This window comes from Oncorhynchus kisutch, linkage group LG5 (genome assembly GCF_002021735.2).
Source record: "Oncorhynchus kisutch isolate 150728-3 linkage group LG5, Okis_V2, whole genome shotgun sequence".
NCBI classification, from domain to species: domain Eukaryota; kingdom Metazoa; phylum Chordata; class Actinopteri; order Salmoniformes; family Salmonidae; genus Oncorhynchus; species Oncorhynchus kisutch.
Window position 1 is genome coordinate 47,412,646 of NC_034178.2, and position 15,850 is coordinate 47,428,495.

The 15,850-nt window shown below is 47.8% G+C and overlaps 1 protein-coding gene across 1 annotated transcript; it reads right to left on the bottom strand.

Annotated features, from left to right (window-relative positions):
- Positions 1-9,191: 9,191 nt before the first annotated feature.
- Positions 9,192-15,276, bottom strand: si:ch211-157b11.8 (fibroleukin). The gene is made up of 6 exons (XM_020482220.2): positions 13,692-15,276; positions 12,671-12,866; positions 12,182-12,259; positions 11,852-11,964; positions 11,032-11,294; positions 9,192-10,222 (listed from the first exon to the last, which is right to left on the bottom strand). Exons 1-6 carry the CDS (start codon positions 13,959-13,961, stop codon positions 9,892-9,894), a joined length of 1,251 nt encoding a protein of 416 aa, XP_020337809.2. The 5' UTR covers positions 13,962-15,276; the 3' UTR covers positions 9,192-9,891.
- Between the last annotated feature and the right edge of the window lie 574 nt (positions 15,277-15,850).

Genomic DNA, 15,850 nt, shown 5'->3' on the forward strand with positions numbered 1-15,850 from the left:
TGAGGTTACCATGGTAATGTTGGCACAGAACCAGAAGAGAGTGGGTTGTGAGAGCGCCTGTCTGCTGACTCTCATGGTCACTGTAGCCCAATGTCTATCTAGTACCAGTGTCGAAGTGAGGTGAGGCAGGTTGTTGTTCGCAACACTGTGTACTCTGTGCTCCAGAGCTGTTGAAACGGCGCAGGTCACATGTGCCACTTCCCCCAGCGACATATGGCGGTTCTCAGGGGGATGTTGCTGGCTAACCGCTGCCCAGGCTGGGCTTCCGGCCTTTGGGCAGCTCAGCCCACAGGTGCCCCTCTCGCCCTCCAGCATCCCCGCTATCATCCCACTCCAGACACCGTGCCAGGATACTGTGGTGACACAGCCCTGGGCCCTCGGTTCCTCCCATGTCAACAAGACTGAATATGGGAAATTGGCTCCAATTCCATTAATATGATTAAAATACTATATGCCAATCCCTCATCCATAGATATAACAGGCAATATCTGCTCTGCTCTGTTCAGAATCAGTAGAAGCAGCAGACTGCGATCCGATTTCTCCTTTACTATTTTTATTATTCATGGAACCCCTGGCCAAGGCAATCTGTCAATCAAAGGAAATAACACACATTTCCCTTAAATATACTGATCCTTTCATCTCACTATACATTGACATTATTTAGCTTTTTCTAGGCAATGTATTTCAATTTCTCCAAAATGCTTTGAAGATCATAAATTCAGATTCATCTCAAATTAGCCCTACTGTCGCTCAAGACCCCCAATGGAGGACTCATCTCTACTTATGGAATCCCAATAGTTTTGTTTAAATCTTTGGGGGAAGATATATTTCCTCCCTTAGGTAAAACCATTGCCAGAAACTTTAACAGAGCGCTCAAATCAATGAAACTCAACCTCAGTAGTTGGACAAACATTCCAGTTCCTTTAACCGGCAGAATATCTGTTGTCCAAATGAATATGTTTATGGTTGAATTTCTGCAGTTCAATGTTTCCCATGTCGCCCCCTTCTGGCTATTGAGAAAATATATAAACAAGAAAACATCATTTAGGAAAATATGAAACATCATTTGGGAAAAATCACATATTTTATAGGGCCCCTCTTAGAGTTGTTTATTAACCATTATTTTACCAGGTACAGTGCATTCCGAGAGTATTCAGACCCCTTGACTTTTTCAACATTTTGTTACATTACAGCATTATTCTAAAATGTATTAAATTATTTTTCCCCCTCATCAATCTACACACAATACCCCATAATAACAAAGCAAAAACAGGGTTTTAGAAATGTTTGCAAACGTGTATATATATCACTCAGTAATGCCTTGCATCCCCCAAATGGTCAGAATGTGGAATCCGTACCCTTGCCAATATCATGGAGAGTAATTTTTGAGAACATTCACAAGATTTGAAAGATACAAACATTACCAGACAACTCCTTTTTTTCTATATTTACAACTTAGGTCAGCTATGCTTGTCACGAACCTCGCCGAAGAGGGTGCCTCTTCCTGTTCGGGCGGGGCTCGATTCCCTTTCCGTTTGTTTTGGTTATTGGTTAATTGGGTACACCTGTTTTGTATTAGGGTTTGTTTGTAGGGTATTTAAGGGCACTAGGCCCGCTGGGTATTTGTGCGGGCTTGTTAATTGTTACTCTGTGTTTGATGGTGTGATTTATTTTCGTATTTTTATTCTCCGGTCTATTTTGTCCTGTTGTTTTGGACTGGCAACTTAATAAATGAAAGTGAAATCAATTTGATAAACGACAGAACCCTGCTCTCTGCGCCTGATTCCACCCACCACTCCTAGTTTATCGTAACAGAAGCCCACACCGAAGAAATGGAGTCAGCAGGAGCAGCGACCACCCCTCTCCCTACTATGGAGGAGCACGTCCATCACCACACAGCTGTCCTCCATCGGATTGGTACGGCGATGGACCAGATGATGGAGAGGATGGAACGATGGGAGAGGAGTGGTCTACCGAAGTCTACCTCAGCTCTCCCACTGCCGACACCACCTACACCACCTACTCCACCTACGTCGTCCTCTGGGTCCGGCGCACTGCGTCTCTCCCCCCCGAGGGAGTACGATGGAGCAGCGGCTGGGTGCCAGGGATTTTTGCTCCAGCTAGAGCTCTACCTGGTTACCGTGCGTCCGGCTCCCTCGGGTGAGGAGAGTGTGAGCCTCCTCGTCTCCTGTTTAACGGGCAGGGCCCTGGACTGGGCTAACGCGGTCTGGAACAGTCCAGACTCGACTCGGGACAACTACCTGGAGTTCACCCGCCGTTTCCGAGCTGTGTTCGATCATCCACCAGAGGGTAAAGCGGCGGGTGAGCGACTGTTCCACTTCAGACAGGAGATGAGGAGCGTGCAGGACTTCGCGTTGGAGTTTAGGACCCTAGCTGCTGGTGCTGGGTGGAATGACCGGGCCCTGATGGACCATTACCGGTGTAGTCTCCGGGAGGACGTCCGCCGGGAGCTAGCTTGCAGAGACACAACTCTCTCCCTGGATGAACTTATAGACATGCCTATTCGATTGGACAACCTGCTAGATGCCCGCGGGCGTTCAGAAGGGGTCCTGTTAATTCCACCTTCCAGCTCTCCCACTCCCACTCCGATGGAGTTGGGAGGAGCTGCATCTAGGGGGACCAGAGAGGGCTCCTCCTGCTCCTATTGTGGACGGAGAGGACACACTTCGGGCCGGTGTTGGAGGAGTCCCTCTGGGAGTCGAGATGGTCGGCGGAACACTCCTCGGCCACCCCAGGTGAGTAAGCACCAAACTCACTCAGAGCTCCCTGTTGGTCACATGTTTTTGTTAATTTTTTCCCCTGCGTTTTCCCCCTCTCTTCAGCATAAGGCGCTAGTCGATTCAGGCGCAGCTGGGAGTTTTATGGATTGTGGACTCGCCCGTAAATTGGGTATTCCGTTAGTGCAGATAGACCCACCTGTCCCCGTGTACTCCTTAGATAGCCGACCGTTAGGGTCAGGGCTGGTAAGGGAGGCCACGATTCCGCTGGACATGGTAACGCAGGGGAATCATAGGGAGAGGATCAGTTTCTACCTTAGTGATTCACCTGGGTTCCCGGTGGTGTTGGGGGTTCCCTGGCTGGCTATTCACAATCCCTTTATTTCCTGGAAACAGGGGGCTCTTAAGGGGTGGTCAGACGAGTGTTCAGAGAGGTGTATAGGAGTTTCCATCGGTGCCACGACGGTGGAGAGTCCAGACCAGGTTTCCACCGTGCGCATTCCCCCAGAATATTCCGATTTGGCTATCGCTTTTAGTAAGAAGAAAGCGACCAAATTACCACCCCATCGACGGTGGGATTGCGTGATAAACCTCCAGGAGAACGCTGCACTTCCCCGGAGTCATGTGTACCCACTGTCACAGGAGGAGACGTTGGCTATGGAGACATATGTCACGGAAGCTCTGAGACAGGGGTACATTCGGCCCTCCATGTCACCCGTCTCCTCGAGTTTCTTTTTTGTGAGGAAAAAGGAGGGAGGTCTGCGTCCGTGCATTGATTATCGAGGTCTCAATTCGATCACAGTGGGTTTTAGTTATCCGCTACCTCTCATCACTACGGCGGTGGAATCATTCCACGGAGCGTGTTTCTTCACAAAACTGGACCTCAGGAGCGCGTATAATCTGGTGCGTATTCGGGGAGGAAACGAGTGGAAAACAGCTTTTAGTACCACATCAGGCCACTATGAGTACCTCGTCATGCCGTGTGGGTTGAAGAATGCTCCAGCCATTTTCCAATCCTTTGTAGATGAGATTCTCAGGGACTTGCACGGGCAGGGTGTGGTAGTCTATATTGATGACATCTTGATTTATTCTACCACACGCGCCGCGCATGTTTCCTTGGTGCGCAAGGTTCTTGGGCGACTGCTGGAGCATGACCTATACGTCAAGGCTGAGAAATGTGTGTTCTCCAAACCAGCCATTTCCTTCCTGGGTTATCGCATTTCCAGCTCGGGGATGATGATGGAGTGTGACCGGGTTAACGCCATGCGTAATTGGCCGACTCCGACCACGGTAAAGGAGGTGCAGCGGTTTTTAGGGTTTGCCAATTACTACCGGAGGTTTATCTGGGGTTTTGGCCAAGTAGCGGCGCCCATTACCTCACTGCTGAAGGGGGGGCCGGTGCGTCTGCGGTGGTCAGCAGAGGCTGATGGAGCCTTCAACCAGCTGAAGGTACTGTTCACTGGAGCTCCCGTGTTGGCGCATCCGGACCCTTCGTTAGCATTCATAGTGGAGGTGGATGCGTCCGAGGCTGGGGTTGGAGCTGTGCTGTCTCAGCGCTCGGGCACGCCACCGAAGCTCCGTCCCTGCGCTTTCTTTTCTAAGAAGCTGTGTCCGGCGGAGCGGAACAATGATGTGGGGGATCGGGAGTTACTAGCTATGGTAAAGGCCCTGAAGGTGTGGCGACACTGGCTAGAGGGGGCTAAACACCCTTTTCTCATCTGGACTGACCACCGTAATCTGGAGTATATTCGAGAAGCGAGGAGACTGAATCCGCGTCAGGCTAGGTGGGCCATGTTCTTTACACGTTTTAGATTTACGATCTCTTACAGACCAGGTTCCCTCAACACTAAGGCTGACGCGCTGTCCCGTCTCTATTACACAGAGGACCGGTCCATCGAACCCACTCCCATCCTTCCAGCCTCTCGGCTGGTGGCCCCAGTGGTATGGGAGGTGGACGCGGACATCGAGCGGGCGTTGAGGGTTGAACCTGCGCCTATACAGTGTCCGACTGGTCGAAGTTACGTACCGCTTGGTGTCCGTGATAAATTGATTCGATGGGCTCACACACTACCGTCTGCGGGTCATCCGGGGATTGATAGGACAGTGCGGGGTCTTAGGGGGAAATACTGGTGGCCCACCTTAGCTAGGGATGTGAGGCTCTATGTCTCCTCCTGTTCGGTATGCGCCCAGAGTAAGGCTCCTAGGCACCTTCCTAGAGGGAAGTTACAGCCCCTTCCGGTTCCACAACGGCCATGGTCCCATCTCTCTGTAGATTTCCTTACTGATCTTCCCCCATCTCAGGGGAACACTACCGTTCTGGTCGTTGTGGATCGGTTCTCTAAGTCCTGCCGTCTCCTCCCATTGCCTGGTCTTCCTACGGCCCTACAGACTGCAGAGGCTCTATTTACCCACGTCTTCCGGCACTATGGGGTTCCAGAGGATATAGTCTCCGATCGGGGTCCCCAGTTCACGTCCCGGGTTTGGAAGGAGTTTATGGAGCGTCTGGGGATCTCAGTCAGCCTTACCTCTGGTTATCACCCCGAAAGTAATGGGCAGGTGGAGAGAGTAAACCAGGAAGTGGGTAGGTTTCTGAGGTCGTATTTCCAGGACCGGCCAGGAGAGTGGGCGAGGTACGTCCCGTGGGCAGAATTGGCCCAGAACTCTCTTCGGCATTCGTCCACGAATATGTCGCATTCGAATGCGTACTGGGCTACCAGCCGGTCCTGGCTCCGTGGCATCAGAGTCAGACCGAGGCTCCTGCGGTGGAGGAGTGGGTACAGCGCTCTAGAGAGACCTGGCGGGCAGTCCAGGATTCTCTCAGGCAGGCCAGTGAACGGCAGAAGAGAGACGCTGACCGCCACCACAGTGAGGCCCCGGTGTTCGCACCAGGGGACAGGGTCTGGCTCTCGACCCGAAACCTGCCCCTCCGCCTGCCCTGCCGGAAGCTGGGGCCGCAGTGTGTGGGGCCATTTAAAGTCCTGAGGAGGATAAACAAGGTTTGTTATAGATTGCAACTTCCCTCTTATTATCGCATTAACCCCTCGTTTCATGTGTCTCTCCTCAGGCCAGTGGTAGCTGGTCCCCTACAAGACAGTGAGGTACCGGAGGTCCCTCCACCCCCTCTGGACATCGAGGGGTCCCCGGCGTACACAGTACGAGCTATTCTGGACTCGAGACGCCGGGTGAGGGGCCTGCAGTACCTCGTGGACTGGGAGGGGTACGGTCCGGAGGAGAGGTGCTGGGTACTGGGGAGGGACATTTTAGATCCTTCCCTCTTGAGGGATTTCCACCGGATCCAACCCGGATCGCCCCGCGCCTCGTCCCCCGGGTCGTCCTCGAGGCCGGGGTCGGCGCGCAGCGGGAGCTGCGCGTCAGGGGGGGCTACTGTCACGAACCTCGCCGTAGAGGGTGCCTCTTCCTGTTTGGGCGGGGCTCGGCGGTCGTCGTCGCCGGCCTATTAGCTGCCATCGATTCCCTTTCCGTTTGTTTTGGTTATTGGTTAATTGGGTACACCTGTTTTGTATTAGGGTTTGTTTGTAGGGTATTTAAGGGCACTAGGCCTGCTGGGTATTTGTGCGGGCTTGTTAATTGTTACTCTGTGCTTGATGGTGTGATTTATTTTCGTATCTTTATTCTCCGGTCTATTTTGTCCTGTTGTTTTGGACTGGCAACTTATATGCGCCCTGTGTGTTGGCGTGATCGTTTTGTTGCACCGGTGAAATAAATTTGATAAACGACAGAACCCTGCTCTCTGCGCCTGATTCCACCCACCACTCCTAGTTTATCGTAACAATGCTGGTATATGGAGTCCCTTGGGAAACCCAACTACCAAACCATCCAATGATGGGATTCATAAACAAATTATCTGGGCTACCGAAAGGACTAATTTCTATAATATATAAACAACTTTTGGAAAGCTCATATTCTCAGCTAGCCATTAACAAAGTATGGACCACAAATGTAAGTGAATCTGAACAACCATTTAACTGGAACAGAATATGGAAAAATATGACCTTGGCATCTCGTAAACGACTGCCATTGAGGACAACATGTTGGTTGGATTAGTTTGATGGGATGGGAGGTTGGGAGTGGAGATATGATATGAACTAAATATGAAACTATATGAATTTGTATATTCAACCTGTAAGCCCCCTCAATGAAAAAAATGCATAAATAAATCAATTTGTCACAAAAAAAACAACACTGATGGGAGGCGAGGAGAAGGGGAGAGAGATGCTTACAGGTATGAGGAGTTACTGAGTGACAAGTGTTTTTAATCATCAATGTAGGGATCTTAATTGTGTGTAGTGATCCAATATTCCATTGTCATATGTTCATATGTTCTGAGATAGTCCTCTCAATTTCCACATGTTCAACTCAGTTCAGCGATTCTTGCAGGCCCACAAACATTGCCCTTGAATATTACTGTAACTCCATTATACTACATTTCCGTTGACATCATGTAATGTTGATTGTACCAGTGGCAGTGAACTTGTCAGGTTTTGATCCTAACTAAATATTTTCAGATCTGAGTTTGTCAGTACTAATAGCTAATGAACCTCATAGAGAACAATATGCCTGGTTTGGTTTTACTATTTCTAACTCAACCCAGGTATCAGTGATCAACAGTTCTCTCCAAACACAAGGGGGCAGATTGTCTCTTATCCCACATCAAGTTACATTAAAGCCAGAACTGTCAATCAATGACATGGCAAAAGAGACATCACAGGAGTGTGTGTGTATGTGTGTGGGTATGTGTGTGTGAGAGATATATAGATAGAGAGAGAGAGATAATGATAACTGAGGCGGTATGATCAAACCATGTCTGTGAGGGGAGAAGCCAGCTTGAAGCCTTTTCATCTCTAATAAAGGCTTGTCTTTATTAAGCCAAGCACATCATGCACCTCCCATTCGTGTGTGTGCATGCGCGTGCATGTTTGTATGTGCGTGCATGAGCATGAATGTGTGTGTGCTTTTCTGGAAGTAGTGTTTATGCAGAAGTACTGTGTGGTCAAGTTTGCGTATTTAAGAACTGCACCGCATATAGTGTATGCTGATGACAGTGTTTGTGTTTGCTTTGCTGCAGGCAGTATGTGTTTGTGCTTGTTGGTTTGTGTGTATAGGTAGTGTGTGTGAAATACTGTGGCTAGTTGAGAGCCTGCCTACCTGCGGTATGTCCGTCCGTCTAACCCACCTCGTTGTTATTATTAGCCACTCAGACTGGCAGCTCGTCGCGAACACTGCTAAAACGGGCAAAGCAGTTAACACACCCCCTCACCCACCACCCCCACATAGCCTCACCATCCCCCATACACACACTCACATCCCCGCACACACCCTGTACACCCCCCCCCCCCCCCCCCCCTGCCACACACACACACACACACTGCTCACACACACACTCTAAACTCCCAAAAAAGCTCTGTAAACCACAGCCAGAGGGAGCCGCCCGTCTGACGCCAACTCCAAAGGCCAGCCGGGGGTCAGTGTGTGTGTGTGTGTGTGTGTGTGTGTGTGTGTGTGTGTGTGTGTGTGTGTGTGTGTGTGTGTGTGTGTGTGTGTGTGTGTGTGTGTGTGTGTGTGTGTGAGTGTGAATATTTGAGCATGTGTGTGTGTCTTTTTCTCTCTGTGTGTCAGAAAGTGTGTGAGCTCCTAATGCCATCATTGTGTGGGACTTTGGTATGGGACAGTGTGAAAGCTGTTACAGGTTATTTGTGGTAGGAGAAGGGGAGGCCCTTTACCAAAACTGAGCTCTTCTCTGTTGACTGTCATAGCATAATTTCAAACGAAAAGACAGTTAGGGTTTGGCTGAGCAATCCCACAGCTGGAGTCAGAACACAGGGGCCTGGAGACCTAGGGGTAGAGAGTGCTGAGTTGGCTGTCGGCTGCCCCTCTGTTGTACATTAGCACGTTAGCATGTTATCGGGCCATGGCTTTGAGGGGTCTGAGTATCACCCAACTGATAACTGACCCCCCTCTGCATGAACCTGGCACCAGCTGAGCCTATATCCAGGGGGGAGGGAACAGGAGAAGCAGCCACCATGAAACTCTGACTATCTAAGTTTTATAGTGTAACTTAGAATTTTTTGTGAAACTACAGACCTGAAAAATGAAGAGGTGCTTTGCTAAAGTACTGTACTCAACTGACAGGTACTGTCACATAATCTGTCAAATGTAATTTGCTACATGATGCAGACCTAGGGTGAGGGTTCTTTACTTAGGTTCCTGGTCAGATAATTCTCCCTGGTTTGGATCTATTGACAACTCCTGCTGAGACTGAGGCATTCCTAATATGGACACCTTAAGAGATTATCAGATGGTTGAAATGAATATTGCTTGTTTGGGTGATTGAATTAAACCTGTGTAGAATGTGATACGTGTAGACCTAACAGGACACCTGGATGTCAAGTACCTTTCTTACATAACTTCAAACTGATTTTCAGGCAGAATCTGTTCATCGTTTGTGTTTTATATGTTGACATATCTTATTTACCCAAAACAATACTGGTAAACCATATTCAGAGACACAATAACTCAAGTCAATGGTTACAAATGTTATAGAAATGTATTTCAATAATAATTTCTCTATACTAAAGCCATGATTGTCAATGTACATTTCTACATTTCAAATTTGTGGAAAGATTTGCATAACATACTGTATGAAAACTTTACTGCCGTTCAAATATCACAACAAAAAAAGATGCGGGGTGGCAAAGTACATGGCTTGAATGATGGATAATAAAAATTAAGCAGGGGTGAGGAACCCATGAGCCTTTATGATCACATATTCTGCTGGTTAATGGTGTAATTCAACTTCTTCAATACATACTTGAATTATAAATCAGGACAGAGACATCAAACCACTTTTCCATTTAGCACTATATTTACACCTGGAAGAAGTGATTTAGTGGCTCACTATCCCAACATCATTCAGTGAATCAAACATACAGTCATCAGCTGGTTAACAACAACCTTCACACACTCTGCAACCAGATGAGGGTTTCCCTGGCTGGAGCACATCACAAACAGATCTGGGACCAGGCTAGATTTATATATACAGAACCTGACTCAGAGTATGTAGTAGGCCTACATTTTATAGATTGCTACTTCACATTAACTGTCCCATTTCAATCTGCTCCCAAGTCATTCATTATTAGAAGTAGCGTGGGCGTGTCTTCATCTCCACACTCTTAAAGGAGTAGCGCTCTCCACTGCGGCTGTCTGTCAGGATGTACCAGGTGCCCCAGTAAATGCCGTTGGTCAGCCCGCTGTAGCGCCCGCGGTAGTACCGTCCATTCAGGTTAGCCGCCAGGCAGGCATCGAACCACCAGCCCGCACCGTAGTACTGCGCACAGTTCCCCGAGGTGTAGCGGTCATGATCACGGTCGTTGGTGCTGAACGCTCGGCCGTCGTGGTTGTAGCGTTTGCTGTAGCTCAGGGCATTTCCCGCGTCACCAGAGTACTCCCGTGCTGTCAGACGGTACCTGGGAGAAGGAACGACAACATTTACTCAGCGTTCATAACCAAATGAGAAGGTGGTATTTACCACATACGACTAGGAAAATACACTTGAACGCCACTCCAACTGGTAATTACTAGTGGGACACTCGTCTATCATCCCTGATCTCTGTCTTCTCCCACATACTGACCTCTGATGTCACCTACTAAGGAAATTACCTCAATAACAGTATTTTCGGCAGTTACATCCAACAACAAAATACAATTTATAAAAAGCTATCTATTAAAAGTGTTTTTGAACAATAGAATTTGTTTGCGAGCATGACAGCTGTACTTTTAGTTGATAGTTGTCGCAACTTGTTTGCCATTAGCCAATCTCAATGAGTTCAAAGCATGTGAATGCATCCAACTCATATTTATTACTTCACAACTGGAAATTGCCACATTCCCACTTGGTTATGAACACAGCATAACACCATGAGTGTATTAGTTTATCATATGTTAAAGAGATATGTTCACTCCAAAATCAAAGTTTGTCAGATGTTTACTGACTTCCAAGAGGTCTTATGTTGAGATGAGTCCACGTCATACTCCATCAGTTGTGTAGATCCAGATACATGCATTAAAGATAGGCACTGTCTAATTTCAGGCTGTGCCTATCCTCACATTCAGATGCCGTGGGACCTGAACTGATCTTGACATTATCCCACTTTTGTAAAATATATATATATATATATTTGGTCATCTTTGATTTTGAGGCAAACAATTTCTTTAATTTATGTATCTTATACACTGTACATCTTAGTCTTCCTATCTATCTGTGTGTTTCCATTACTTCTGTGTCTCTGTTGCCACTCTAAAGGTGTTGTAGGTGGCTTGGCGTTTCTGCTTGTGCCAGTCCTCCAGTTGAATACGCAGTAGGTGTTGACCAGTGTTGGTGAGAGCATGCAGCGCTGCGTTCCCCAGCCAGTGTTCTCCCTGTGGGGAACCAAAACCCTCGCGGTACTCCTGCCACGTCCGATTGAAGTCCACCGAGCCATCTCTCCGACGCTGGAACATCGTCCACCCTCCGCCTGCCGTCTCCATGTCACACTCTGCCTGGGGAGGGGCAAAGGTAACAACTCTTGGACATCCGACACAATAATAATGACATTTCCCTGACCATTGCCAATAGTAGAGAGAATATACGGGGTGATTATTGAGATACAGTATGTAACGCATTGAGACATTTTTCTGTAATCAATGGCCTTGTGGTTTGAGTGTCCGCCATGAGATTGGAAGGTTGGGAGTTCCATCCCCAGCCGAGTCATACCAAAGATTGTAAAAATGGAACACGGTGCATCTCTGCTTAGCACTCAGCAGTAAGGAGATATATTTGGGGTAAGGCCCTGTGATAGACTAGCATCCTGTCCAGATGGTGTACTTGTACATCAAGCTGCCTTATGCTACAGAAACAGGAGATGGGCTCCTGCTCCTGTGAGCCGTTCTGGCTTGCACAAACAAGGCTACTGTACTACTGTAATCTGTAACATCAGCTCCCTCCTTGTCTGTTTTTTCTCACTGCATGTTCCCCTCCAAGCTCTACAGCTGGTGCATAAACACACATACAGCAAACAGGTTGCTTGCATTTTGTGTGTGTAAGTATTATGTGGTACCTCGACTGCAGGTCTGTGTGGGTCAGGCTGGATGGTGTAGATTCCGTTCTCTCGGATCCCCAAACGATAGATCTCAGCACAGTCCTGAGGATGCAGCCTCACTGAGGGGGCAACTGCAACACACACACACACACACACAAACTTGCGCTCTTACATCTGTATATTTTGTACACACATGCGCACACATGCACTCAAGTAAACATGCACACACACACACACACACACACACACACACACACACACACACACACGCACACGCACACGCACACGCACACACACACACACATACACACACACACACACACACACACACACACACACTGCTCTCACCTGTTGGAGGGTGTTGTGTGATACTTCTCAATAGTAGTAGCAAGTCTTTCTCTCCCTCTCTCCCAACCGCTGCCCCCTCTAAACACATAAAACAAGAAGAGGTTGTGTGAGATTGAGGACCCATCCCACTGTAGTTACATATAGCAGTTATCTTCTGATCTGTTGTAGAAGTTATATGGTGGTTTTGTGAAGGTTAAAGAGTTGTGCACTGGGTTGTGAGATACCAGTGAACTATCTATCTGCCTTACTCATTCCACACAGAGCCTTGCATTCCTGTGCACTCACCTCTGACCGACACAGACCAGGCCTCACTACGACTTTGTTAACTGTGAGTGTGTGTGGCCCTCTTAAGAGATAGGAGAGACACCGTCATTGTGTGGAGAGGGATCAAGAGAATGAACAGAAGGATACACAGAAAGAGAGAAGATAGGTAGTAACAATGTGTGCATCTGTGTGTGTGTATGTGTGTGTGTTCGCCATGCTCCTCACCCAGTCGTCTGGCCATAGCCCTGAGGGCCTGGCTGTGACAGTGAAGGTCACACTCTGTCAGCACTGCAGCCATCAGAGCCAGAATGGCCCCCAGCGTGTCCTCTCCCTGGCCTGCCTGGCCCCTGGGGGCCCCCGGCTCCTGGAAGGAATGCATACATCGCTGCAACTGGAACAGACGCTCCGACACATCCCCTGCCTGCAGAGACCACACACAGCATTACAGTCATGACATGACACACACACACATGCATGTACCAGCATTTACAGTCACATCACACAAACACAAACCGACACTAAGGCATGCAAAGTAGATGACTGCCACAGACTCAATCACTCAGTCACGCTTACATCCCTCCTAGCCATGTCAGTGGAACACCTGTCATTGCATGAGCTCAGCAAAGCCATATGATGAGGACATTTATAAACCCAAGCCTAATTTTACTCCCACTTTGATTGTTATCTCTGGAAAGCATCTGTCAAGTGGTGCCAAGTGAAGAGTGCCCCTAATCCCCAGAGTAGGGACCTGTTGCCCGCTCTCCACATACTATACCACTGACACTAATGCTTACGACACCAGATACTACCCACTGGGCACAGACGTCAATTCAACATCTATTTCACGTTGGTTCAACATAATTTCATTTAAATTACGTGGAAACGTTGATTCAACCAATGTGTACCCGGTGGGTGTCTATGCCACTATGCTACAGAGTTGGGCTCAATTCCATTTCTATTGGCTGAGTGACGTTATGTCCATAGTCACTGTTTCAGTGGCCTAAACTTTACACCCCTGCCACACAAACCAGAGGGACATGGTGTGTCAGACTCAGAGACTCTGCACCAGCATTATCTAATCACCCCTACCGAGCAAACATTGTCCAGGCCTTCCTCTGTGCCACCCAGCTCAGAATACTCATTGTTTGGTGTGTACAATACCTGAGTCAGTTATATCAATACCTCACTCATTCTACTGGGAAAAGCACAGGAAATTACCTCAGATTGACCTGGTGATGTCACTCACCTCGGGCTGGACCTGTCGGACTTCTTGTCTGTGTTCCTCCCTCAGAGGGGGGTCGGAGGCAGCCAGGGGGGCAACCACCACCCTGCAGCCCGCTGTCCCAGGGCTCCCCTCACACCCCCCTGACCCTATCCTCGCAGGCGGAGCGGCCACCAAACTGTCCCTGCAAGGGGGGTGGGAACAGACTGGGGGTGCGTCTGGAGGGGACAACACGGCCCCCACACACAGGGACAGCAGTAGTGGGACCACGCCGATTGAGCCCAGTAGAATCATGGGAAAACTCCTAAAAGAATTTGAAAAGCTGGCAGAATTCAGTCTCTCAGACACCTCTGAGTTTCGTCGTTTACTGTGCCTCCCGACACCGGTTTTCACCTTAAAGCAGTTCCACTTGCCAGCCTCTTGGATTTGGGTGCCCACACCTCTTTGGTGCCACTCGTCCTTTTTTTTCTTTTTTGTTGTACTTGATGGGTTTCTACTCCACTCCTGAGTCTGTCGGCTTGATGCTTTGTTTGAAGCCTTGGATGGTGTCCTTCCACTCACTGCCCATATAACCTTCTTCTATTTCTGTGTGAACTTCATCTTTTTCTGTCTCTCCATGTCTATCTCTTTTTTTAATCTAATCTTACTGTAATCCCGATCTCTGTGTATGTCTCTTTCTATCTTTGTTTCTATCTATATACCTATTTCATCCTCTCGACTTCTCTTCCTATTTTTTCTCTCTCCCTCTGTTTCTCTTTCTCTCTCTCTTTCTGTTAGTGAGGTTCTTTTGGCTCAAAATCCTAGATAACTGCGCCTCTCTTTGCTGTCTGGCACGCACTAACGCACACACCTCCTGATTCTCTCACACACACACGCACAGACACATGGTCACACACAATCCATCCATCTCCTTGACCAATCCCCTCTCTCTCTCTCTCTCTGACTCTCTCTTTCTCTCTCCCTCTCTCTCTCTGACTCTCTCTCTCCCTCTCTCTCTCTCCCTCTCTCACTCTCCCTCTCTCCCACAGTTTATGGACACAGAAACCAGAGGAGTGTTCGTGGAGCTTGTTGTAGAGTTGCATCCCTATCTCAAATGAACAGACATTTTCAGTAGACTGGATTTTTACTCGCCTCTCCATTTGTCTCTTATCTCACACACATGCTCAAGTCACATGTTCCTCCCCCTCCTACCTACCTTCCTCTCTCTCTCTTTTTCTCCTTCTTCCTCTCTCTCTCTCTCTCTCTCTCCCTCTCTTTCCCTCTCTCTTTCCCTCTGACAGTCAGTGCCTGCCTTTAACTCTCCCCTGTTAACGTGTGTCTGTGTGAAAAATGTTTATGTGTATATTTGAGACGCTTTTCCTCCAAGAGGCCAAATCTTTTCTTGCACTACCCTCTCTTGTATATCCTCCCCCCATACCTTTAGTTTATTGCTGGACGTGTTTACCAACTGAGTTCCTACCAGGTCTTAAAGACTAGGCACTCAATAGTGTAGAGCAGTCAGGAATTCGTCCATTAACACTAGGGCCATCCCGACTCATTAGCAGTGGTGTAAAGTACTAAAGTAAAAAATACTTTAAAGTACTACTTAAGTCGTTTTTGGGAGTATCTGTACTTTACTTTACTATTTATATTTTGGGCAACTTTTACTTTTACTTTTACTTTCACTATATTCCAAAAGAAAATAATGTACTTTTTACTCCTTACATTTTCCCTGACACCCAAAAGTGCTCATTACATTTTGAATGCTTAACAGGACAGAAAAATTGTCCAACTCACACACTTATCAAGAGAACATCCCTGCTCATCCCTACTGCCTCTGACCTGGCAGACTCACTAAACACAAATGCATCTTTTGTAAAATATGTCTCAGTTTTGGAGTGTGCCCCTGGCTGTACGTACTTTTTAAAAACAAGAAAATGGTGCCGTCTGCTTTGCTTAAAATGTAAGTGATTTGAAATGATTTATACATTTACTTTTGATACTTAGAACCAAATACTTTTAGACATTTACTCAAGAAGTACTTCAAGGAAAAACTTCCACTTATACTTGAGTAACTTTCTATTAAGGTATCTATACTTTTACTCAAGTATGGCAATTGGGTACTTTTTCCACCACTGCTCCTTAGGATGTGCCACATGGACGCATCATCAGAATACACACCCACGGACACACAGTCTGCCCAC

Bases quoted from the DNA above. Each gene is read 5' to 3' on its own strand.
- si:ch211-157b11.8 (XM_020482220.2), bottom strand. From the start codon at position 13,961: ATGATTCTACTGGGCTCAATCGGCGTGGTCCCACTACTGCTGTCCCTG. The intron at 11,965-12,181 runs GTGAGAGCAGTG...TGTGTGTTGCAG, and splicing joins CACACAACACCCTCCAACAG to TTGCCCCCTCAGTGAGGCTG. The intron at 10,223-11,031 runs GTAATGGAAACA...TCCTTCTCCCAG, and splicing joins GTGGCAACAGAGACACAGAA to GTACCGTCTGACAGCACGGG.